Source organism: Notamacropus eugenii, chromosome 6, assembly GCF_028372415.1.
Source record: "Notamacropus eugenii isolate mMacEug1 chromosome 6, mMacEug1.pri_v2, whole genome shotgun sequence".
Taxonomy (NCBI): Eukaryota; Metazoa; Chordata; class Mammalia; order Diprotodontia; family Macropodidae; genus Notamacropus; species Notamacropus eugenii.
Window position 1 is genome coordinate 378,448,999 of NC_092877.1, and position 26,354 is coordinate 378,475,352.

At 44.6% G+C, this 26,354-nt stretch overlaps 1 protein-coding gene across 7 annotated transcripts in view; it reads left to right on the forward strand.

Moving 5' to 3' along the window:
* Positions 1–26,354, forward strand: part of FARP2 (FERM, ARH/RhoGEF and pleckstrin domain protein 2) — a 101,496-nt gene that overhangs the window by 69,159 nt on the left and 5,983 nt on the right. For 4 of the 7 annotated variants that reach the window (XR_011969171.1, XM_072618757.1, XM_072618756.1 and 1 more), the window contains 9 exons: positions 1,050–1,228; positions 12,337–12,366; positions 15,668–15,757; positions 16,652–16,785; positions 18,422–18,503; positions 19,416–19,653; positions 22,796–22,926; positions 25,379–25,447; positions 26,010–26,099. Coding sequence is in view for 6 of the 7 variants with exons in the window: in XM_072618757.1 (XP_072474858.1) it covers positions 1,050–1,228; positions 12,337–12,366; positions 15,668–15,757; positions 16,652–16,785; positions 18,422–18,503; positions 19,416–19,653; positions 22,796–22,926; positions 25,379–25,447; positions 26,010–26,099 (1,043 nt within the window). In the remaining variant the exon portion in view is untranslated. The remainder of the gene's footprint in view (positions 1–1,049; positions 1,229–12,336; positions 12,367–15,667; positions 15,758–16,651; positions 16,786–18,421; positions 18,504–19,415; positions 19,654–22,795; positions 22,927–25,378; positions 25,448–26,009; positions 26,100–26,354) is intronic. The other 3 variants (XM_072618760.1, XM_072618758.1, XM_072618761.1) reach the window with 3 other exon arrangements.

A 26,354-nucleotide genomic window follows, 5' to 3' on the forward strand; every position in this document is an offset into this window, starting at 1 on the left:
CAGAATGAGGCCTGTTCTTTCACCCTGAAATGTCATTGGAGTATTTGTGCCATCAGTTGACTTTCTACCTTTAGCGTGTATGTTGATGGTTATCAGTTTGGTTTTTCAGTACATGGAAGCCAGTGGAAGAAATTTGATTAACAATGTAAGCTGGCAGCAACAACAAAAAAGAAGTGGAGTATTCCGGGTACTAGAAAAAACAGATTGAAATAAACTTGTGCGGATGGAGCGAGTCCTGTCGACTGCCTGTTCAGGACTTATTGACTTCTCATTATGGTGTTACTTTATCCTCAACAGCAAATATTTACGAAGTGCTTATAATGTTCCAGGACCACGTGTTGGAGACACAGAGACTAAATAAATCAAAGGGCTTTTTGGCACAAAACATTCCTCATTTCTTAGGCTTCTTCTTTTTATTCTTGTAATGATTCTTTCCTTGCTTTCTCAAGTTCTTTAACAAAGAGAAAGCCCCCTTCCAGGAACTAAGGTACAATATGTTCTGCAGACATCTCAGAGGAAACCACATCATTTTTACCTTCCAGTCACATGGTGTTCTGCTGCATTGTTTGGAATAAATGCTCAGAAATTTTTTAGTAAAAAAAGAAAGCAACCACAAGCCTTTCATGGTAATCTTAGTAAGTGATGGTCTTTTAAAATCTTTTCAATAATTTTAAAAATTCTACAACTTAGTTTTCCCTTGGAAGAACCAAACTGGATAAATAACCATTTACAACTCATTGTCCTGAAAGTTGATTTCTCTGTACAGTACATCCATAATGACTTCTTGCTTGCTGGAGCCCTTCTGCCCATTGCTGCTCCTCTCTTGCTTTCCATGTTTTGTCTGGTACAGTCTTAGTGTTGTCTGTTTTCTGCCTCCCTTTCCTCATAGTTATAACTTTTCGGTGCTATTATCTTATTTCATGACATTGTTGTACCATAGTTTATTTAACCATTCACACATTTCCCTTCCGCTGTTTCCCCTCCTTTAAAAATAAACCATCACCATAACACCTTTCTCAGTTCACCCTCCCCTCCTGTTCCAATTGCAGGCCTCTCGGAGGACAGCTCTCTGCTTTCTCCCTTCACGTTGAAGAGTTCACTGAGTTTGAACCCAACATTTCAGGTGTCTCTGAGCCCAACTGGACAGGGTTCATCCCCTCTTCTAAGTCCTGTCCTAGGTGATGCTGATTGTGTCAGAGCTGAAGATGAGGAGGAAACAAAACACCAGGTAGGATGATAACTATGGAATGTTGCCCATCGTGTAAACCCTTATCACCATGTAATTCTTGACTTCTGTTCAGCTTTGCATCTGCATGGATGTGTTTAGTATGAAACCTATTTGGAAGACAACATATTCAGATGTAGACACTCTTTCCACATGCTATCAAGCCAAGAAGTAGAGGATTCAGGAAGTGGGCTTATCAGTTGTTGACTTCCTGGTTAATGATACACAGAAATGCATGGCGCTCGACCTGTATTGTCAGTGTGCCGAGTGGCAGAACCCTTACCGGTGGTCTCTGCAACCTTCCTGCCATGGAAGGCCCTTCCCTAACATCAGGGACAGCCCCACAAAGACCTCTCCTCTACTTCTTGGGTAATTGGTAGGGAAGAATTAGAATGTCCTAGGAACATTAAAGAGGGCTCCCTGGACTCGTCATTTGTGGTAACATTTTCTTGCTTGTACTGCTTACGGAACATCTACTGAAACCATTCCCAAGTCACCTGAGAGCTTGTCGAGTGGAAGGAAGAAAGAAGATGAGCATTTATGTAGTACCCACTGTGTGCCAGGCACCTTACAATTATTATTTCATCTGAACCTCCCAACAGCCCTGGGGGGAGGTGCCATTATCATCCCCATTTTATAGATGAGGAAATTGAGGCAGAGAGAGATAATGGGACTTAATCAGGGTCATGCAAGCTAGGGAGGGTCTGAGGTTGGATTTGAACTCGAGTCTTCCTGACTCCAAGCCCAGCACTTAGTACACTGTGTCATCCCCTCACCTGAGCAACATTTTACTTTGTCAGATTAGGAGCAGGAGATCCTAAAGAAAGTTTTATCAGCAGTTAAAACATCAACACATGAAACAAGTATGAAATGAGGGAGCCGGCAGCATGAAAAGGAGAATGCTGAGTGTCCATGCTGATGTGCCAGGAGGATGCCAGCGGCCTGTGGCACACTGGTAGTCTGAGAGGGCTTCTCAGAGGGGGTGACACTGTATTTGTCAGCGTGCTAGTGATAGATACAGGTTAGGGCAGGTTGACTATTGGTGAGGCCGGATGGCATTTTTGCTTTTTTCAGTCACATTTAGATAAATGAAAATTCCCCACCCTGCAGTAAACTCTGAAATGAGGTAAAGGTTGATTCCTCCAAGCACTCTGATAGTCCTTTGAAAGGCCCCGCAAACTGCAATGTCTGAGCAGTGTCGGGCAGCTGCCACTCCCACAGTTTATAAAACACCTGCTCTCTGGCCCAGAGCATATGGCCTTGTGCCACTGGGACCCCTGGTGCCCATTCCTAACAGCTGAGTGTTGGGAGGGCAGGTTTCCATGCTAACCTCGTGTTCCTTCTGAGCTCTGCAAGGAGGGCATTCTTCCTTAAGAATGAAAAGGTAAAGCCCCTTGAATGGAGGCTGAAGTGAGAGTGAGAGCAGAAAAAGCAACCAAAGGGTTTCCTGGGCAGTAGGCGCTGCAGAAACAACCATCATGCATTTGGATTCTGGGAGGAGTGGGTGCTTCAGTGATGGCTCACTGGTGGCTGAGGCCCCCTCTGGGTGCTCACAGCTAATTCTGGGAGGTAGGCCCTATTATGATTCCTATTTCACAGTTGAGGAAACTGAGGCAGACTCAGTGCTCTATGGTGCTCTTTGGCTCTCTCTGGGTGGATATGGGGGTATTGAGCTTGATGATTTATAAAACTCCTTTCAGTCCTAAAATTCTGTATCTGTGGATTTTAATCCCTGAAAAGTTTTGACCGGTCTGAGGCAGAAATCCCATGATTTGTTTTGCTTAGTCATTTTCCCTTGCTCTAGGGAGCTCTGTGCTCATCCTTCCACCAGCCCAGGACTTTGGCACTTGGCTTTAACTAGGAATGTTTTCTCGCCTCCCTAACAGGGAAAGCAAACCACACTGATGGGAAACTTTTGAGGGAAGGGGGGGAGTGAGTAGAATTCTCATTTTTTATTGCATTTTGTTTTGTTTGTATGTTCATTACTTCACATTTTAATTTATTTACTTTCCGAAATTAATAAAAAGCAATTGCAGGAATTTCTGTGTCATCTGTGTTTCTCACAGAATAGGTCAACTAAGTGACCATGTGGCCAGTGGGTCAGAAGGTGCTGCAGGGAACGCTGCCTTCTCTGAACACCCAGCAGCTGTTGTCAGTAAATGGCGCAGACGCAAGGACTGCGGCTCTTCTGAGACAGAAAGGATCTTGTCATCCGCCCAAGATGGAAAATGGTTGTGTGTAGGCTTGGACGAGTGTCTTTTCCTCTGTGAATGTGTATGGACTTCATAGGTCTAGTAAGGAGAAATAAGATGAGTGCCAGTTTTCCATTATTTGCAATAAAAGGCAGGGAGAAATGCCCAGACTTTCCTGTCTTTAGGAAGTCCAAGAAGGCATAGGCCATACAGCTGCACTGAGCACAGTTCTTAAGGATCCTGTCCCCTAGGGAATATTTCCACAGGCTTCTGAACTGGAAGGACCTTAAAAGGTCATCACGTCCAGACTAAGCTGTTAATAGTGAGGAGATGAATTGTCATTTGGTACCCAGGACCAGTAGAAGAGTAACGTTAGAAGGTGACTTACCATTTTATCCTTTATTCTCTGGATAAAGAAATAGCCCTGGAGAATCAGATAATACTCCCAAAGCCACACAGTCACTTAGAACTGTAGCTTGGGACCAGAGGTTTCTGGTCTTCTGACTCCTGGTCTACTCCAAACAGCAGCACTAGTGACTCTGTGAACAAAAAGAATTCCTGCCCCTGCCTCCCTTGGTTTCTTAACTGACCCATTAGGATTTGCTATCTCGAAGCATCATAGATTGTCCAGAGTGTTGCCTCCAGAAGACTGAGGCTAAATTTCATTTCCCATTTGCACTTAGAGCCAGGATTAGGAAACATTTTTTTTCAGGAACTAAGGAACATCTGCTCCGGCAGTTGAGATCATAGCAAATCTGTCAGTGATAACATTTTTCATAACAATTTAGCTTGGAACTTCTGTTGTCTTGGTTACTGTGTATGTGTAAATATGACAAATCTGGATTTTTACTCATTTCTAGGGCTCCTAAAACGCCCTCTTAAACAGAGTTTCTCCCTGAAACTTACTTTTGTAATCACATTAACTTCTAGTAGTTTGCCTGTTCATGGCAATCTCTTTATAAAGAAAGGCAGAACAGCTTCGTATGATGTATTTTTAAGTAAGTTGTTACTGATATTTTCTGTCTCATGGCACCATTATTGATCCAAGTATCCATCTCTATGTCTCTCCTAGAGCCACTATGTAGGACAAATAGTTTGTAGAGGAAAAAAAAGTCAGCACCACTGATAGATACATTGAAAAAGACCAAAAACCTGTGCCCTGTGGAGTACCTGTGGACCTCTCACCTCCATAAAAGGGAAGTGGGAGGGGGTCCTCATTTCTCTGCCCTTGAGTGCTGTGGGATAGTTGTGTGGCTTTGGGTTTTGATGGGCTGTGTTGAAACTTTGTCCTGCAGCCTCTGTCTGGGAGTCAGCTCTTTGGCTCCAGGGCTTGGAACCTAGCTCTGGGCCTTGTTCGGACTGTGTCTTGATGTGCTGAGAGGGTGCTGCTGTCTTTGGGTGCACATCGTGACCTGAAAACAATTTTTTACAAAGTATTTACTTGATAAGGGCACAGGGTCAGGTTTGGTCAAGCACTGCCCTGAGAGTCTGGGGGCCTGGCAGAAATTTTCTGCTGACTGCTGTGTGACCTTGAACAAGTCCCTGTTAATTGTGATTCCTCCTCCCATTTGGGCAGGGCTTTGGTGTTTCTAAAAGGAAAGGTAGTGGGAGTATTCTTTTGACTTGACAGAGGAGGAAACTGAGGCTGTGAGAGATTAAGTGACAGCTAAGGCCACATTCAAACTCAGGGTTTTTGACTCCCTGCCTTTCTCCCTGAGCCCCAGTTTTCTTCTTCAGTAGCATAAAGAAGTTAGGCTAGTTGATTGTTAGGGTCTCATTTAGCCAAAAATTCTGTGAAATCTTTGTCCCTGTGGCTGAGCAAGAACTATTTAAGAGAGGCTCCAGGAAATCCCCAGCCCAAATTCCTCTTGTGGAATTTTGTGTCTGTGTATGGGTTGGGCTAGATGGCTCCTTGAAGTCCCTCTGTCTCCAGTTTGGAATTTTGAGAACTATTTCTCCTGTACTGGTGTTTCCCTGAGGCTTGACGATCTGTAATTGGAGACTCGTAGCTCTTGTTTTTTTCTGTTCTCTGTTAAACAGAATTCATGGTAACGGCAGGAGAAGCCATCAGTTATTCATACTTTAATATCAGTAAGTGTTCTCCATTTGATAATAGAATATAGCTTCAGGTTTTGTCTTTAAGCATTTGAAAGGCTTTCTTATAGAAAATGGCTTACTTGGCTAGCTTGGCCTCTGAGGGCAGAACTAGGGAAAGTCTTGTGTTCTACCTCCCTGCTTTTCTTGGAGCATTTGGGCTTCTCTTGATAGCGGTTTGTCCTGTAGCAGATGTGTGAAGGGCTAGCTTCCACAGAGAGTCGCTGATGAGCAGCTGGCTTTAAGGAGCTGTGTGTGGGCCCCGATGAGAGCCAAGAGGCTCAGCATGGTTGTGGGAGTGCAGAGGAGAATGTCCTGTGTTCTGGGATGGGCACTGCACACTTACTTCGGACTTCCAGGCCAGAGAGAGCCTGAAGGAAAAAAGATTCCTGTTGTTCAGCTGGGGTGCACTTGGTTCTAAGAAGACATCTTCTTGTGCTTGGATCTCTGAATTGGACATGTGGGAGCTTATCCCTGGTTATCCCCACCAATGGGAGTTCCCTTTTGTGAAGTCCACAGCCATGCCAGAGGAAGGAAAGTCAACCCACACCAAGAGCTTGCGTATCTGAAGCTAAATTTAGGGGGATGACATTTGGGATACGGTTGGCTGGCTCGAGGTCTCATGGCAAGATGAAAGCTGCTCTTTGGAGGCTAAGACACCTCCAGTTGGGACATGTTCTGAGAGGCGTGCGCTGTCTCTGACTTTGGTCTCCCAGGATAAAGAGAGACTGGGGGCACATGTCGCTTTTGCACAGAGAGGAGGGGCTCGGTTTCTTCCATCTGTGACCTGTGACCTGTGACCTTTTTTCTTCAGTGTCCAAGATTTGCCACAAAAGGTTTGAGGAATCAAGAGGGAAGACTTGGAACTTAGGATGATGGAATAACTCTTGTTTTCACAGCCCTTGGGCTTGTTCTGAGAAGAAACATTCTTAATAAACCCCCACAGGCCTAGGAGGTCAGGAGTCTTTCAGTGGATAATGAGGACCCTGAGCCTTGGGAACTAGGTTCATAATGATCAAGAAACCAAGTTATTTTAACAAAACCAGTGTATGTAGATGTATGTGTGTGTATATACACATGTACATGTGTGTGTACATACATGCACATACATGTATATGTGCTTACGTGTAGGTTTACATGCATTTCTTGTGTATATATACGTGTGTGTGCACACACTGGGAAGAGAGAAAGAGCAAATACTGTGGGATGTGACCTTGGGCAAGTCATTTAACCTCTGTTTGCCTCAGGTTCCTCATCTATAAAATAGGGATAAAAATAGCCCCTAACTCTAAGGAGCAGGTGTTTCGAGGGTCAGATGAGGTAATACATATAAAGCACATTGTAAACCTTAAAGTCTGACTTAAATGCTTGCTGTTATGGTTGCACATGTGTTTTCTTTAATACAAATGTTTTCCTAATTAAAATTATGTGAATATATAAATCATGAAGCACATAAATAAGAAATATCTATACTGTACAAGAAATTGATTGGTTCAGATGCTTAACAGTAAGGGATGTTTGCCCTTTCATTGATCCACAGGGGAGAAGAAAAGGTAAAATTTTAACCAGAGCGTGACGTGTATCTTCTCTATCTCTTTGCCCCTCTCTCACCTATACACACATATGTTTGTACACACATATTTGCAGAGAGAAGGACGTACAAAGTTAGCATCACACAGGTATACAATTTAAATTGTTTACAAGAATCTCTGTTTTTAGTTGTCAGAGAGTCATCTCTGGATCTCCCAAGAATGGGCAGTCCCTGATCTGGACAGGAAGAGCACTGGAGTAGGCTCTTCCTCAAGTGATCGTCTTTAAAGGGGAGAACACAGTGGAGAACTTAGAAAGTGAAGGATAAAAGGTTTAAAGAGACCTGCTTATTTGTCCAGATGTTTTGATTGGGAACATTTTTGATTTGTCCAGCGTTTAATTAGCAGGCATGGTGAAGAATGTTAGCCCCAGCACACCACGCTCACATTTTATAGGGCTCTTTAAATCTGTCATCTCCTCTGATCCTCACAAGAGCCTCATGACCTGGAGTCTGCTACTATCTCCTTTTTTACAAGTGAAGAGACTGAGGCTGAGTTGGAAATAACTGGCTTACAGAAGGTCACACATGGAGTGTCTAGGTTACTTCTGAGTCACGTAAACAACAAGATGGAAGTCTAGACGTTATCCACCTTCCTCACAGTTTCTCACACGTCTCCAAAACAGAAATGTGTCCGAGATAAAGCAATCTTAACTGTCTCCGTGGTCTAGCATACCCGGAAACAACAACAAAAAGTTTTTAAAAAAAGAATCAAACCCATGAAGCAAGACTTTGATCTTTCTCATCCTCCCTCATGTCCCAGAATCCCAGCAGGAAAACTGCACTGGCAGACCAAATTGTTCTCATTCTCCTGTCCCACCAGGGGAAGTCTTCACATCCTTGAAGTAAACACCCCGAGTTAGATGGATCAGGTGAGCACCAAAGGTGGAAAGCAACTGAAAACAGCTTGGCAGCCTTCACACCAGAAGTACTAGTCTGCCCAGAACACACTGCAAAATGTACACTTGCCAAAAAGTGTATTTTTTTATGAAAAAAATTTTATGAAATTTTATTTTATGAAAAACTCACACTGGCAAGCGTTTAGATGGTGGTCAGAGGAAGTAATACAAGGGGACACTCAAGGTCTCTCAAGAACTTTGGAAGTGATTGTGTGACATGGGAGACACTGGCACAGGACCGCTCAGCCTGGCATGCCCTCATCAGAGAAGGTGCTGTGCTCCATAAGCAAAGCAAAATTGAAGTGCCTCAAAAGAAACACAAGATAAACAAATTTAGAAAATCCACCCCACACGTTCACATGGACTATTTGCGCCTGACCTGTGGTAGAACATTCTGAGTTCGTATTGATCTGATTAGCTATAGTCGGGCACACTGTGACTAGCATAATGATGTCATTTTGGTCCTCTTCAATAATAAAGGATGTCAACCAACCAACTAGTAGACTAACCCAACCCAATACCTTGGTCCCCCCTTCTTCTTTCCAGTGCCATGAAGACCCTGGTTCTAGTCTGCCAAGGTTTGTTTGGACAGCAACAGAGTGAGCTTGAGAGGCAGCAGCCCTTCAGTAACAAGTCTGCAAGGGGCTGCAACCCCTCAAGAAGTTCTGCCAGTGAAGGGGCAGACACCCTGTAGCACCAGCAAGACAGCTGTCTGAACTGCCCAGAGAGAGCGGGATAGACCACCAGGGCAAGATACGATGGTGGGGGTGGGGGTGGGCTGGTGAGTCTGATGGAAGAACCCAGCATTCACTTGGGGCCATTTCTGACCACCCAGAAGTTACCTGGATCACAAACCTAGACTGGTCATCTGAGAATTGCCCCATGTGGAAGGAGGTTGAGATCCAGCCCCCAACAAAACCACTAGCAGAGCAGACAGAATTAGGGAACAGGAGAAAATCGGGAAAAACAACCCCCAAAATTAGCAAAAATTTCAGGAAGAAGAAAACTCAACGTCCTTGAATATAAATTAATAGGGAAGAATTAACAATGAGATAGCCTCTAGAGTTAGTAACTGAATTTAAGCATGTATGAGTAAATCACTTCCAAACACAGGAAAATAATCCAGCACTTGATAAGGCAGAGGACAGAGGACCCTGTGGAGTTTGTGGAGAACAAGGAATCCCAACATGCTGAATTTCAAAGAGAAATGTGAATGATGAGAAGAGGATTCATGGCTGGCACGTTCAAAGAACTGGAATCTTGTAGCAAGTCATAGCAAGGAAACAATAAAAACAGTGGGTTGGGAATGGGAATACGCATACAGAGAAGTGAAAGATAAACGAAGCAGAGAAGCAAAGAGCAGGTAAATTAAGAGAAAATATGCTGTTGGGGGGGAAAAAAGCCTATTGATCCCAAGGACACGATGTGCGGAAACAAGCCAAGGATCCTAAGTCTCCCTGAAGACCGTGACAGAAAAAAACACTGGAATGCAGGAAATTAGAGAGAACATAGAAAATGAAATACTGATTGAAAGGATCCACAGATCACTTCCAAAAAGGGGGAAGAAAACCAACCCCAGTCCAGGCTATTAACTCCAAGACGTATAGTAGTTAAATTAAGCAATTCAGTTGAGGTCTCCTACCTGTCAGGAAAAAAAACCTTTAAATATAAAGGAAAGGGCAGAGCTAGGTGATAGAGCACCAGCCCTGGAGTCAGGAGGACCTGAGTTCAAGTATGTCTTCAGACACTTGACACAGTAAGCTGTGTGACCTTGGGCAAGTCACTTAATCCTGATTGCCTGGCCCCCTAAAACACATACACGCACACACATGAGACATTTGAATAACATAAAACTATTTGTACCTACTAGAAAAAGGAGGATGGAATGGAATCACAGGTTCTTAAGAACATTGGAGCTTAAGATGCAGTCCAAGATGACCACTCAGGCACATCAGAGCATAACCACAAATGAAAAAAATTGGATGTTCAGGAACAGAGACATTTGAAACATTTTCAAAAAGAAACCCGGAACTAAAGAGATTCACAAACGAGAGACGTACAGGAATGAGTGAGTGTGGCGGCCAAGGAGAGCAATGTTGTTCGAGTGGCTGCAGAGGGGCTAGGAAGAAGCCTTGTTCTGATTGGGCAAAAGGAGCTAAGTGCAGTCAGAGGTCCAATAGAGGTAACTGTAAAGAGGTGGACCCCAGGACGTGGAGACACCCTGTGCACAGGCCAGGCACTGATGCTGTGTTACCACACGGCAGCATATGTGAAGGGGCAAGGGATTGGCCGTACAAGTATGTGTGGGAAGTTCACACTGCTTGAGGCAGCTGGTGCCTGAGGGAGTGGGAAAGCATGAACCTGTGAAGGAGATTGGAGTCAAAGGAGGGGAAAAAAGGTAACCGGGGAGATTATAGATATTGGCAGGCTAAATTATTAGGGAAATAGTGGGAGAGGGCATTGTCCTCTCTGATACCTGCAATCATTGACGTTGTTCTGGGAGTGAAATATATATAATATATAATTAAAAAAAGGTGAAGCCATGGGGCAGTGGCAAAAACTACCTCAAGAGGAGAGCCTAGAATGTCTGCCTTGGAAGCTTTGGTTGCATGAGGAATGCAGAGAAAAGGGAAACACCAGATAATTAGAGGGCCATGAGTTAGAGAAGGAGGTTCTAGAGTAAACAGAATTTCAGGACCAATGATTGAGTGAGAGAATTCCTTTTTTTTTTTTTTTTTTTGGAAAGGGGTTAAAAAAATGAGATTTAAAAAACTAATGGTAGGACTAGTTGAAGAAGAGGAGAGGAATAGGGCAGTGAGTTGACTGAGAGGGGAAACAAAGGGGGAAGAATTGTGTAACCAGATAAAAACAGAAGAGAAAAATGGACTAATAAGCAAAACTACAAAGAGAAAAAGGTAACAAATGAGGGGTGAGGGGAAGAGAGATCGTGGGAACAGGGCAGTCTTAAAACAGATTAAAGTAAAAGGGAAATAAGCATAACTTGGGGAAAACTATTAGAAACGGGTCACAGAAAATACAGGCCTGACTCTCACAGTCGTAAATGTGAGTGGGTTACACAACAAAATGAAGGAGTTTGGCTGAGATCACAGAACGCTACAACCTGTTGCTTCTAAAAAATACATTTTAAAAATAAAGACATGACATAGTAAAACTGTGATGGTCAAGCAAGAGATGCTGCCATGCTGCCTGACAAAGTAAAGTTCAAAAAAATGGAAAGAGAAATAAAGAAACTCCTTAGATCCTGAAAATTATCCCCAAGGGAGCCATAGATAAACTAATATGGGTAATAAACTTATATTTCAAGTGTCTTAGCATCCAGATTCATAAAGATAACATCTGAGCTACAAGAACACATACACAGTGATACAATAGAGACAAGAGACTTCAGTGTTCCTTTCTCAGTTTTGGATAAATCTAACAAATATAAAGAAAAGGAAAAATACAGAGTAAAATTCATGGAGAAAATGAGTTAGAAAACTTAGAGCGTTTTCTGTACGGGGCAGCAGCAGAATAAATGCACGTCTATCAGCTAAATGTTCACACTTTGAATGTGGTTCCTCCTAGATCCAAGTTCGCCCCTCTATGCGTTAGACCCCCTTTAGAACACACAGCATGGATTCTTTATTCCTACTTTTAAAAAGGGGGTGCTTGCAATATGCAAAGTCAGTGGATCTGGAACTTTAAAGGGATGGGGATTATTTTGAAAGAAGTGAACAAGTTCTGTAGCCTGTGGTTAGAAGAGCAGGCAATTTGGGAGAAGGGGAATGAGCCTTTTTTAAACTGGTCGCTCTAAAATCCAGGGTTTTGACCTTGTGAATGAAGGCCTGCACCTTTTCTGTCACAGGGAACCGTTTGCGCAGGCTTAAGGCTTACTGGATATTCTCCTTTACGTGCTCTTTGGCCCAAAGAAGCTGGGCTGCTTCCTGATCCTCCTACATGACGTTAGATGGTGTTTCTTTGTGATTATTGGGCTGTCTTCCCCACCTCATCCTCTGCCTGAGAAAACCCTGAGCTTTTGTCATTACTCAGGCATGGGAGTTACTAAACCCTTAGAGACTGTTTTGAATTTAGTTCTATGTATGCATTATTGAAGCTGTGGAGACTGGTTCAGTTTTGTCTCTTCTCCACACCCAGCACAGTGCCTGCCTATAGTAGCCGTTTGATAAATAACTGTTGAGCTTTCCTAAGCTTCTTGCATTTGTGTAGTGTGTGTGTGTGTGTGTGTGTGTGTGTGTGTGTGTGTGTGTGTGTGTGTGTATTTCTCTGTCCCCTATTTTTTTCCCTTAACCTGATGGTTTTCTCCTTCCTTTTAAACAGAAATTGGAGAGAACCAGCACCATTGGAAAGGTGTGAAAGCCCTGAGTGGCCGCTGCTGCGTGTCTCAGCAGGGCTGGTGTTGGGGTTCATAAGCTAGCTGATGTTCTGCCGCGTGCTTGCCTGGGGCTTCAGTGTGGTCTTTCTGGGGATGATTGATGAGATGATACAACTTTTTTGCCTGTCTTCTTTTTGTGTCCTTTCTGGGGTAGTTTTCCACTCTTCATGAACCTCAGCATTTCTGACTTTCTCTTGTAACCTGTGAGTTAATTCTGCGGCTTTGGCCAGAGCAGACTGCTGCTGGGGCCTTGTGGGGCTCAGTTGTGTCGGTGCACATTTAGAAAGTGTTGCAAGTGAAAAGGGTGCCCATCATTTCCAATCCTGAGAATGTCTTAGGGTGCTTCCTGGGGGCAGAACTGGCAGGGGCTGTTTGTCCTGTTTGTTTGGGACAGGGAAGTCTGTCTTTTGGGGCATAAAAGCATGATTTTCTTTGCTGCAGGGCCTGAGGTTTTTAAATGCTTCATGTTCACTCTCTACCAGCTTGTCCGTCTTGGCTTTCGTTACTATTCGTTACAATTGATAGTTTTTATAAAGATGCTGAAGCATGTTTCCTAGTGGGTGCCTCCACTTGGGTGGAACACAAACTCCTTGGAACCTGTCTAGAGTTAGCTTAAGCCAAGTTCTGGAGCCCTCTTCCAAGAGCTTTAGTTCCTGAAGCTCTCAAAGGACTTTATCCTAAGGCAAGTCTCTCAGGTGATACCAATTGTGTGGCCCTGAGGACAGCAGTAAGGCCAGGGGACACCATTGAACTTAATTTCTCATATGATCTGTCTCATTCTGTTAGACCCAAGTCTGTTTTGATAAATACTGTTTCTGGAAGCAAGCCAAAACTTAGTGTAGCTGCTGAAGGACAAATGTGTTAATAAGAGTCAAGCATATCACAGTGCTGGGCCCATGGCTGTAGGTTCTCCCTTGCAGATCAGCCAGTCCGTCATGTGGATTCTTGTGTTAAGGTCTGGCTGTACTGGAAGAAATGGCTCATCTCTCAACTCCACAGAAGACAAGCAACATGTGGTACCCATTTCGCCAAAGCAGAAAATTACTCTTTAACTTGATTAAAATTTAGATGAATACCCCTTCGTAGTTAGAAAAATGACTCCAAGAATTAATAAAGATTTTGCAACCTAGAAATGTTAGCCCTCCAAGAGTTATAATGAGGAAATAAAGTGAATGATCATCATCTGCAAGGTAATAGAGAAGAACATTTAGGATCGAAATAAACATTATAGGAATTAAATAAGAAAGAACTGAATATTAAATTCAATTGACTGCACAAAGTAATATCCTTTTAGGGTGAAGATTTAGTGTCCAGTGGTGAGGCCAGAGTATAGAAATGTAGCTAGGAGAATATGAGCAGGAAATTATAAATACAGTTATTTAGAAATATTAGAAATAGAATCTCTTGAAGGTCAAATGATCTAGAAAAATGATGTAGGAAATAACCCTACTAGGTTTCTGAAGGAGAATGGAAGCTGGCAGATGAGACTGTCTGAACGGGATTAAGTTAATGAAAGAACAAGTAAGAGAAGAGCAGAAGAAGATATCTGAACAGTTCCCAACTAAATACAACTTCTGAATGTAGCCTCAACTACACACCATTACGAAGAGAGAGGATTGAGATGTGGGGGTGGGGGTGGGGTGGAGAAACGTGTGTTCATCCTGTTCATCCATAAAAAGGAATAAACAAACCTCTTCAGGAATCATGTCCATGTTTATCTCAGGTCACATCAGAGTACTGGATTGAGACAGTACACGTTAAATTGGCATAAAGACCCTTTGTAAAATATCCTGCGTTAAGTCTTTGTGCCTGTTGATATCTTGTTTTTGAATCATTTTGTGATGCCCTGGAGTTTGGAACTCTGGTTTTAACTCTTCTTTAAGTTGCTCGTGTACTGTTGGAAATAATGAAAACAAGGCCGCTGTGCTGCTGTGGCATGGGCAGTCCTGCTCCAGAGTCTTGTCTTATCGCTGTCCTGTTTCAGTTTTGTACTGAATGATAAGCTCTGAAGAAAGAGCGAGCTGATCATCATCATTCAGCCACAATGCGGTTTCAGTTTGAGCCTCTCAAAAAAACTAAGGGCAGGTTTATAGAATTAACTGATTTGTTTTGGCCAAACCACAGAAATCTCCTCCTCATTCCCTGTTGTAAAGATTCAGCCCTGTGGGTTGGAGCTTAGAAGGACTTGTGACAAATAGGGTTGGAGAAAGAATGATTCTAGATATTCAGAGGATAGAGAGTATGGATTCACCATTCAGCAGCCACTTGTTAAATTACTTACTGTGTAGCATACCATGCTAGATGCTGTAGTCACTAGTGGAAGGTGTTTAATTGTGGGCTTGGGGAAGCAACTAGGCCACAAGGTGAATGGGGTAGGGATTGGATGTTGTGTACGTTTTCTTCAACCTTCTGAGGAAAGGGCTTTTATAAATGCCGGCTAATGATCCTTTCCCTTGCCCATGTTTGCCTAAATAGATTACCTTTAGTTTGCAGAAAATGGTGTTGTTTTTTTCATTTTCCCATTACATTAAGCAGGACCTTATCAGAATACTCTGTTTGGCTTAGGGCTTCCCTAAGGGATATGAAAGGGATATGAAAGTCTCGGAAAAGATGATTTGAGTTGCAGAGATGGAGCAAATAGCTAATACTTATCCTTAGAAATTTACACTAATGGATTAAAAAGCCTCAAATGGATTCCTTTCTTCACCTTAACCTTCACATGGAAGAGGAAGAGAAAGAAAAGAACAAGTTGGCACGTACTTAGGGATGGAGACAAGCCTCAGCAGCCAAGTCCAAGGACATGGTTGAGGGGGCAAGGGTGTTCAAAAGCATACCTCCAAAGTCACCATAAAATCACGAGCAGAGGAGGGTGGGACACACACAGAAAGAGAGAGAGAAAGAGAGAGAGAGAGAGAGAGAGAGAAAGAAAGAAAGAACATGAAAAGGCAAGCTCCTGGGGCATGTATTCAAGACATAATAAAGGACCAACCAATGGATGAGCATTTACTGTGCACCTACTAGGTGATGGACCATGCTAGGCATTTTACAAATATGATCTCATTTAATCCTTCCAACAACCCTGGGAAGTAAGTGTTGTTAATATCCCCATTTTATAGAAAACAGCACCCCTCACCATCACACCCTTCTGTTATACCAGAAGAATTTTTTGGATATTCGAACATTTATTTCATGTGAGAGAGAGTTTTAATAGTGAGATACTCTATATTTTGGGCATAAATTGTGTTTATTGCCTGACTCATCTCTTTTCTCTTTCAGTGTACCCCAACAGATAATGCATATTTTATAGCCAAAGAGATTCTTGCTACTGAACGAACGTACTTGAAGGATTTAGAAGTCATTACTGTGGTATGAAATCTAAGTAATTTTTCTTTTATCACTGTACATACTTAATAGAGTCTAAACCAGGGGTGGGGAACCTATAGCCTTAAGGCCACATGTGACCCTCTAGGTCCTCAAGTGTGACCCTTTGCCTGAATCCAAACTTCACAGAATGAAGTTCTGTGAAGGGCCACACTTGAGGACTAGAGGGCCACATGTGGCCTCGAGGCTGGACGAAACACAACCTTGAAAGAGAAACATGAGCATAGTCACCCAGAAACTCTGACCTACAAAATCTGCTGAACACGGTGCCCGTGGGAAGCTTGGACATTTCCTGCACGTCATCTCAGCTCCATAGAAGCTGCAGAGATTGACCCAGGAACTCAACACTTACTTTTTTCGACTAGATAGCTGACAAGATTTAATAGATAATTGTAGGACACGGTTGTTACACGGTCATTGGAGCATTGCAAGTGAAACATAGACTAGGGGGTCATGTGCTTGGCACTATTGTTGGTCACTCTCTTTGCACATTGATTCCTAGATCCTCTAGCAGGCGATGTTTGGTTGTTGGTGCTAAGCCCCCAGAGCACTAAGTCACCTTCAGTGAAGTTTTCCATAGCCACTCCAAAAAGTATCCACACAAGAACAACAAAGTGGATGAAATCCAACTTTATCATCTGCCCGTAATAAAGTTACTCACACACTTAGAGTATTCTAGGCCTTGGGAGTCTCAACTCCCGGTAATTCACATACAGGAGCATCTGGAAAATTAACATTTAATTTATATTAAAACTGACTCACTCTGAATGTAATACCTAAGATTTTTTTTGTGGCTACAACTCATGTCGTCCCCTCTAGCCATGTCTCTCAGTGATTTTAGAACTTTGTGGACTTGACCATTGGTGTCTTCTACCACAGTGGTTCCGCAGTGCAGTCATCAAGGAGGAGGCCATGCCTGGGACGCTGATGACGTTGTTGTTCTCCAACATTGACCCCATCTATGAGTTCCACAGAGGATTCCTCAGAGAGATTGAACAGCGACTGGCCCTCTGGTAACTCTGATGGGATTTGCCCAGAACTGATACTTCCATCAGTCCCTAGGGGCTAAACCCATTCCTTGATTGCTAGGAGTGTGAGTCTGGGCCTGGGAGTCCCGCTGACCTCTGCCTGCATCTTGCTCTTGACCCTGACCAGCCAGGGGACCACAGACTAGTCACTTGATCTCTCTGAGACTTAGTCTTCTTCCCTTGTAAAGGAGAATGAGTGTAACTGACCCCTGAGAGTGTGTTGCAAAAATCAATTGGAATCCCTTGTGGGAAGTGCTTCACCCACCGCGCAGCAGCTGGATCTCATTGTCTGCCTCGTTGCTCTTGTTGGGCCTTTGATAGTTAACCAGCTTTGCTATCTCTAATGGTAATCAGCTAGAAGTCTTCCCACTGATGTCAGGGGTGAAGCAGGGATGCCATTATCACCACTTTGATTGGGCATTGTACTAGAAATGTTAGCTGTAATAGCAATAAGAGAAGAAAAAAATTTGAAGGAATTAGCACAGGCAGTGAGGAAACAAAACTACCACTCTTTGCAGGTGATACGGTGGCATTCTTAGAGAATCAACTGAAAAAGTGCTTGAAATGATGAACAACTTCAGCAGCACAAAAGTCAGCAGCATTTTAACATATGACCAACAAAGCCTGGCAGCGAGAGACAGAGAAATTCCATTTCAGATAACTGTAGACAATACAAACTACTTGGGAGTCTACCTGCCAAGATAGTTAGTCAGCTTCTTTGTCAGGAGGATGTGGGAACAAGTCCCATCTCTGACCCCTCCTGGCTGTGTGGCTCTGGACAAGTCACTGAATTTCTGTGGCCCCAACAGGTTCTGCTCTGCTTCTTTCTAGTGGTGCCCTTCATGGAATAGTCCAAGGGAAGAAATGATTTTTATCGTTATCAATTTTCAGACTTTGGAGACTGCTAAAAAATGGGATAGTGTTAAATTAAATTGGTTTTCTAATGCTGTATGGGAAGGAGAGAACTTCAGTTAATCAACAGGGATTTATGAAGTGCCTACTATGTGCCAGCCCTGCTCTGCAGTGCTATAGATGCAAAGATGGTGGGAATATAGGACCTGCCCTAAGAAGCTTCCATTTGATGGAGGTAATTTTGTGAGGAAAGCACCAGTAGCTGAAGGGAGTGAACAGTAGCATATAAAAACATTATTCAGGAAAGAGAGGAGAATTATAATTTGTAATTCTCTGTCTTCTAATTATAATTACAAGGACTATTTTTACCATAGTGCTTTCATGTCTGTAAAGCGCTTTTCTACCAACAAGCCTGTGAAGGTATTGAGCCCCATGAGAAGACCCCGGGTCAGGAACCACAGTCTTGGAGCAAAGGTGCAGCAAAGCTAGGACTCAGACTCTGGCTCTTTCCCTATGGTCTGACACAGACCAGCTCTTTTCTTGATGTTTATTGAGTCATGTACATGTAGAGACACAGAGTGTTCTTACCTTTACATAGAGATTCCATGTACATGTCTAGAGAGAGAAGGGAAAGGGGGAGCTCGATGTTTGTGAGTCTGGCCCAGTCCCGTTTGTTTCCATCATGGCTGCTCCGCTTCGCTCACCTGCCCACTCCACTCGTGTTCTGTTTCTGGGGGCTGCTCTGACATCATTTCTCTGTGCCACTTAGGGAAACAACCTCTGGTGCCCACGAGAAAGGCGATCTCCAGCGCATTGGCGACGTCATGCTTAAGAACATGCAGAGTCTGAAGGTATTGACCGCTCACCATGTTCTCTCCTCCATCTCTTAGTGATGGGGTGCGTTCTGAAGTGTGATCGAGGGGAAGGATTGACTCCAGCATACTCCTCATACCTGCATGCATGGAAGTCTCCTTCCAAGGGGCTTTTTGGAGGCTGGATTAAAGTGAGCAACTTATGGGGGGCTGCATGCACCCCACCTTGCACAGTAGCAGGGAACTTGGGCCTAGAGAGGCTTGGGACCACCCTGGAAGGTGAATGATGCTGGAGCTTGGCAAGGTTCTACTCCTTTAGCTCTGCCTGCTCCTGGTGGCTTTTTCAAAGAAGTCCATTTTTGGCAGATTCACTCAGAACCCAGCCCTGTGTTACAATAAACCTTGCTTATTTGACCCAAAAAAAAAAAAAAAGTCCATTTTTTTTCTCCTTTTGCTAAGTATTGGCAACTTGATTCAATTTGCAGGTAGTGTCAGTAGGATTAGCACCTTGCAGAACTTTGCTGGCACTGACCTGTTCCCCCACCCAGCTCCACCCTGTCCTTTTCAGCAGACCATCCTCAGTCCTCCAGCTTCCATCCCACGGAGAGGCTGCCCTTTTTGTGGGGCTGCTCAGTTCTAGACATGCATCTTTGCAGAACATACACCTTAGGGGATCACCTTGAGGATGAAGAAGCATACAGGTTTTATTTGTACTGTGAAAAGTGGAGGAATGGTGCCAATCTTTTCCTGCCTTTCCTACAGTCTGATCCTCTCTATCCACCTCCCAAAGGAAGTGGCCCATATGCTGTGCACTGTTTTATTTGGCCAGCATTCTCTTGCTTTATTGTTTTTCCTGCTAATGAATCAGTGCCATCAGAGTGTCCTGCCCTTCTCAATGCATGGATAGGCCTGCTGGAAGGATCCTGATCCTTTCCCTTTGTGATTCCACAGGAGTTTACCAGCTATCTTCAAAAACATGACCAGGTTCTTACGGAACTGGAAAAGGCTGCCAGATGCCTCAAGAAACTGGAGATGGTGTATAAGGAATTTGAACTTCAGAAAGTGTGCTATTTGCCTCTCAACACTTTCCTTCTCAAGCCCATTCAGAGACTGATTTACTACAGGCTGGTCCTAGGGCGGTTATGCAAACACTACCTGCCAGGCCACCTGGACTATCCAGATTGCAGGAGTAAGTCTTAGGGGAGCTCAGACAGACTCATTGGGGGAGCTGGGAGCAGGGCAAGCTGTGCCTTGGGATTGATTCCCGTCTGGGCAGGGTGGGATCCACTCTCATTTTTCCAGTGATGGGGGCTCCCCTGTGTGAGAGGCCAGAGGGCCACTCCTCATTGGGTAGGTTGAACTCCATTCCTGTGAACCCATTCTGCTTAGTGGAGAAGTTCCAGGAAACCTCTCCCCTGCATCCCTGCTGGGCAGTCACACGATGGTCTGTGGTAGCAGACCAGAATGTCGCTTCCATTTTACCTCAGGAACTGGCTCCACAGTATTAGTTGTGAAATTTGAAGAGTGAATTGGCATCTGTGTCTAAAGAGATCCCAGGTGCAAGATCCCTGCCATGGGGCAAGGGGCAGGACAGGAGTCCCATTCAGTTTATCTTCGTTTAAAATGCAATGATGTTCAGTGTCGGCCAGATGTAAAAACACCAGCCTGCCAGGGAAATAATTGGCATGTTTTAGGAGATGTGAAATGCCTCATTTACTCCGAACATATTTTCTTTTATTTTTAGCAAGCTTCCCTTGTGTTTGCTCAGGAAGGCATCCCCTACTCAGGATAATCATCTTCACAAGGCATAGATCTTCTCTCTGCACAGACCTATGGGCCACGTGGGCTGCCTGAAGCCCACTGTGCCTTGGGTTAGGCCAGGCTTGTGGCCAGGGAAAGGGAAAGTTGATGAACTCCCTCTGAGAATCTGACTAGGTTGGTGCTGATTAAAATCCCTGGGGAGTTTCAGAACTGTTACCTGATAGTAACCCTGGGAGCTCCAGACATGCCACCTGCTGGGATGAATGGGTCACACTAAAGCTGGTCACAGTGGTCCTGGTGTATTCCTGTGGGCTTCCCCCCAGGCCTCCCAGGCACTGGAAAAGGAAAGCTTTGTGCATCAGGAGAGGGGGAGCACTCATGGAGATGAAGTCATGAATCCATTAGAGGACTTCACAAAGTGTGTATTAAACACCACCAAGGGTCCACTGAGGAGCCAAAAACAATCTATGCCACAGTCCCTGCCTCAAGGATTCACATTCTTATTAGAAAACAAAATCTTAAGCACATGAAACAAGATGTTCCATAAGGCCTCTTCCAAATGTAAATCTCAGTTATACTATGAACATATTAAATTAGGCAACAGCACAAGAAAATACAGTATATAATCAAATGCCAAAATACGTGGTGTACATATCCCAGTGAATGGTGATTAAATAAGGAAGACAGTCGGAATTCTGTGCAGCAGTTCAGACTGTATGCTAGCAAAACTGGGGATATGAAGGAGAAAGAGGGGTTTCTGTAATGATACAAGCTGTGCCCAAGCTGTCAGGACAACAAATAAATACTGTAGATCAAGCCATTCTAGGACTGACTGGTTTTTAAAAAAGACAGCAGCCACAGCAACTCCAGGAGCATCTGGGTTTGCAAATGAATCGTGTCAAACATTGAAAGAGTAAATAATTCCTGTCACAGAAGATTGTCAAAAGATGACAAAAGAAAGTCTTTTATCCAGTTCTTCCTATGAGACAAGCACGGTGCCGGTCCCCAGGTCAAGGAAGGATAAGGTAGAAAAGGAGAGCCATAGACCAATCCCTTTAATGACTGTTGCTGTGAAAACAGTAAAGTAGTGACAGATTGAGTGCATTAATTTATCTAAAAATAATCATTTGTTATGGTCAAGTTTTATTTGTTTCAGGAATGCAGTGATGATTCAAAGTTGCAGAAATGATTAACATAATTATATCACCAGATAGAGAAAAAAACCTTTGATAATATTTAACATCTATTTAAGTAGAAAGCATTAAAAGACATGGTGATACCTGGTTCAATAATATGAAAAAAATGTATCTGAATGCAAAGGTCTAGAATTCTCCTAAGCAGCCTTATAACCTTGCCCCTTCAGAACAGAAACAAAGCAAAACTTTTCGCTGTCACCAGTATTAGCCTGCATAGTTCTATAGATAGCTGTATCAGTAAGACAAGGAAAGAAACTAAGAGAATAAATATGGGTAAAAAAAAAAAAAAAAAAGAGGCCAGAACATCTCTGTTTATGGATAAGATCATCAGATACTTCACAAAACCCCCAGGGAATCATTATCAACAACAGATTCACCTAAATCATCCCAGATCAGGAGCAGGACTATAAACAAACACAAATAATCATCACCGTTTGTGGAGATCATCGGTGATAGCCAGAAGGAAGCAACAGAAAAGAGAAATACCGTCCAGAACATCAATGAACTGCATTCCATTCAATAACCAAATTCAACAACATTCCCTTCTTCCCACCTTTCCAAGTACTGCGGGTGGTCCCAGGCAAGCCGACTCACACCTTCGGTGCACATCTCCCTTGTCTTGATCCACGCTCCACAGACCCAGTCGGTTACCGCAGTGTTGGTACCCTGCTGGCTCTGTCCTCAGGGAGGACTCTGGGAGGGCTGTGGGGGACAAGGAGGAGAGCTCCTTTCGTGAAGCAGAGGATACAGTGCCTTTCAGAGATGGGGAATCATTTGGGTAAAGGTATGGTGGTGAATGTGGGGGAGGAGAGCATGAACTCTGGCACGTCCTGTTCTACAACATCAGCTGCCACCTCCACCTCATTAAGCCCAGCGCCTCACTACGTCGGGGGAAGGATTTTATCTTGCCAAATGTTTTCATTTTTATAAAGGTCTTTTGACCCAAGGTACTAGTTTGAACTTTAATTGTTCCTTTCTGTAGCAGAGCTTCTTAGCCTGGGGTCCATGACTTGTTTTCAAAAAATATTTTTATAATTATATTTCAAGATTTTCTTTGTAATCTCACGTACTTTGTTTTTTGCATTTAAAAAGTTTTTCAAAGGGTCTCTTAAGACTTCACTAGACTGACTCCAGAAGGGGCCTGGGACAGAACAAAAATTTGAGAACACGAAAATGACAGTTGCCTTGAGCTGCCGCCACTAGGAATTGGTCTTTGAAATAGGAAGAGTCCTTTTGGTTAGAGTGCCCCAAGGGCACAGAGACTTGGGGAGATAAAGTGTTGCCCAAGGGCTCTTTCTCTGCCCAGCCAGGGGGCAGTGACTGGGACAAACTCAGGTGCACAACACAGTAACTGTCCCTCTCTTTCCATTCCAGGGGCGCTCCATGAGGTCTCAGAGATGACATCACAGCTGCACAGCAGCCTCCTCCGCTTGGAGAATTTTCAGAAACTCACAGAGCTTCAGCATGACTTGGTTGGCATCGACAATCTTGTCATCCCAGGCAGGGCAAGTGCCTTTTCTGACTAAACTCTCCTTTTATAATGGGTGAAACTGTTCAGTTTTAGAACCAAAGAGTTGTAAGGGTTCCCCAGGGACTTTTCCCATTTATGTGTGTTGAGTTCCCATCTCTGTTGAAGTGTGTTGATGTAGATGCACACACATATGTAGGGGTGTTACCCTACTGCCAGGGAGGTGTGTGAATTCCTTATACTCAAAGAGTCCCATTAGGGCTGTCACTGATTCCTAAACCTGGAATGCAGCATGTTGTGGAAGGAGGGCCTTGGGCTGCAGATGCTGTCAGTGACCTCATAGCTCTGTGAGAGGAGGTCACAGGGCTGGGTGTGTGTGTGTGTGTGTGTCTGTGTGTCTATGTGTCTGTGTGTGTCTGTGTGTACGTGCATGCCTATGCATACACAGCCTGCCTCCCATATGAAATGTCTTGTGTGTTGGGCTTGGGCCTCGGCAGAGCACTGTGAAGAAAGGCCACTCTGCTCAGGAAATGGATTTGGTTGGAAAACACAAGTGTGATTTTCCATTGTTTGCGTTTCTGAATTATTCTAAGGCCCCACCATTGCCCTTGAGAAATGAGCATCACTTCAGTGCTCTCCATATTCAGTCGAATCAAATCATTCATTCAGAAAACTCCAAACCCTTGTGATCTGAGAGCGTCTCTCTGAACTTCCACATTTCCTTCTGAGCTGGGTGAGTTTCAGCATAGATGAGTTTTCACATCTAAGCAACTTTATTGGTTATTAGCATCTGGATTTATCCATGGAAAATGTTGCTTTCCAAGTCAGCGCATTCTTGGATTGGTCTTCAGTTTGATAGGTGCTCAAGACAGTACAATGGTTTTCATATGAGCCCAAACAAAACATCCGTGCCTGAATTCCAAGGTAAATCTGTCCTCAGCATGTCACTTACTGTAGCGCGTTGGTAGCCTTCCCCTTCATTAGCCCAGCTGACACATAAACACCAAAGCCGGACTCAGGACCTGTTCAGAGGTGAGATGCAGTCGGGGCAGAGCAGTGGGGTTTGTGTGACAATGATGGAGGTCAAAGGTCAATGGGGAGGAAGCCCCTGGTGTTTCAGCAACTCCAGTGCTCCCTCCTGCTTGAACACCCACAGGAGGAGGCCAGGCTGTGCCCCCCAGGAGGCACTTTGACCTAGGATCCTGTTTTGTAGGTGCCATTTCAGTTTGGAAGGGACCTGGTGCAAGTCTTACCCAGTCCAACCCATCCCTGAACTCCTTCACAACAACCCCAACAGAAGGGTCCCCTGGCTTCTCCCCAAGGCAACTCATTCCATTTGGGGACAGTTGGGTACAAGCAGATGTCATTGACTTCTGGCCTAAATGGGCCTTTTAGAAACCCTTCTGACTACTTCCTTTGGCCCCCTGGGCCAAGTAGACATCTTCTTCTTCCATGATCCTTTAAATAATGGAACATAACTATGCTTCTTCAAGCTCAATAGCCTTGTTTCTTCATCTGATCCTCATGTGACTTGAGCTCCAGGCTGGTCACCATCCTGGTGGTCCTCCTCTGCACTTTCTGGTTTTTCACTGTCTTTTCTAAAACATGAGACCAAGGGCTGAGTGCAATACTCTAGAAGTCTGACCAAGGCAGACTTGTTGCTTGTTGAACTTTTGGTCCGTTAAAACCCCTAGATCTTTTTCAGGTGAATTCCTCATCTCAGACATTCCTAAAGCTAATTCTTTTTCAAACCCAGAGAGGTAGAAGCCTTTACTTTTATCTGTAGAATGTCTTCTTGCTAGATTTGGCCTGACCTTGTGGCTTGTCGTGATCTTTTATAGCCTGACTTTGTCAATCCAGGATGTTCATGATTTCTACCTCCTCTATGTCACCTGAAAATTCAATAACTTGCCATCTGGGCCTCCCTTCAAAGCCCTGGTGAAAATGTGAGTCGGCACAGAGATCTATCTCTAGGCCCCTGACGACGGTGCTTTAGGTCTGGACATTGAGCCAGTTCCAAATATCCCGCTGCTCATTTCCTCTGCCAGCTCTCATTTCTCCATCTGCCTACAAGAAGAACATGGAAGACTTGGCCCAATCTGAGTAGATCGTCCTCCCTGTACTGTTCCCCAGATGGCCTGTCTAGTCAGCCCGCCTGGAGAGATGCAGGGTTGCTCCTGAGGAAGCCGGGAGGGAAGGCCTTGTGGGGATTCAGTGGCAGAGCCAGCAGAAACTGTGAGGGTAGCAGGCTGCCCACTTTGAGAAGAGGTATCATATTTAACAAAGAAGGATACACACCCAAGGCATTTGCTCATTCCTGGGATCATGCTGAGGAGAAGCCTCACAGTCCCAGGCCTCCAGGAGCTGCCTTAGCATTGAGGGACAGGGGTGCACTACCTTTGGGCATCCGTGCATATCCGTCCTCAGTTGGAATGACAGCCAGGGGCTTCCCTCAGTGCTGGACCAAACTGTCTCTTCTTGTGTCTCAGGAATTTATCCGAGAAGGCTGTCTGTACAAGCTTACCAGGAAGGGCTTCCAGCAAAGAATGTTCTTTCTGGTAAGTGGTCCCCTCTGGACTTCAGGACCGAGAGGGCCCTTGGGGGATCCTCATGAAGTGAGCCAATAGCTCAGTGGGATTCTTGTGCCGCTCTCTTTGTGTTCCTCGTTCATGACAGTGACAGTCCACGGGCTGACTACCCGGGGCCACGCTCCATGCTCTGACTGGGTCTTCCACAAGCCCACCTGGAGTCTCCCTTCTCTTTGGCTCCCTAGATTCTGCAGAAAGGAGTGATGATGATGATTGTCTAGTGTGTCTGAGGGGGCCTCTCTCACCATCTTGTGCACACACGCCCTGCTCTCTCCTGGAGACAGAATCTCCTGTCACCAGTGTCACATAGTTAACCTTAAGATCTTGTGGACATCACATGAGCTCTTTAAACTAGACTGGGGCTTCCAGAACCAGCCCTCTCAGCCTCCCCACCACCACCCTCAGTATCTGCCTCACTTTGAGCACACAGGGGTCCTGCCCAGGACAGCCTCGAGAGTAGCCATATGTCTCATCCATGTCATGGCTGGGGAGTGATTGTCCTTGACCCTTGGTACCTTTTCCTGTCTTTCAGTTCTCAGACATGTTGCTGTACACGAGCAAAGGAGTGACGGGGACCAACCATTTCAAAATCCACGGTCAGCTGCCTCTGCACGGCATGCTGGTGAGTAGGGCCCAGCCGGGAGGGCTGGGGGCCACAGCCATTGGTAGTTCCCGGAGGGGCCAAGTCCAGGCCATGATGACTCTTGTCCCCTGTGCTTACTTTACAGTTAATAGTGCTGGACCCACCGGTGAGTAAGAAGGAAGCCTTGGCCACTAGTGGCCATCAGAGTGCTTGACCTGTAGCTTTGCCTCCTAGACCCAGAGTAGACTCGGCCCGAGCAGTGCTTGTGACCTGAAGTAGCAGGCCCTGGGGTCT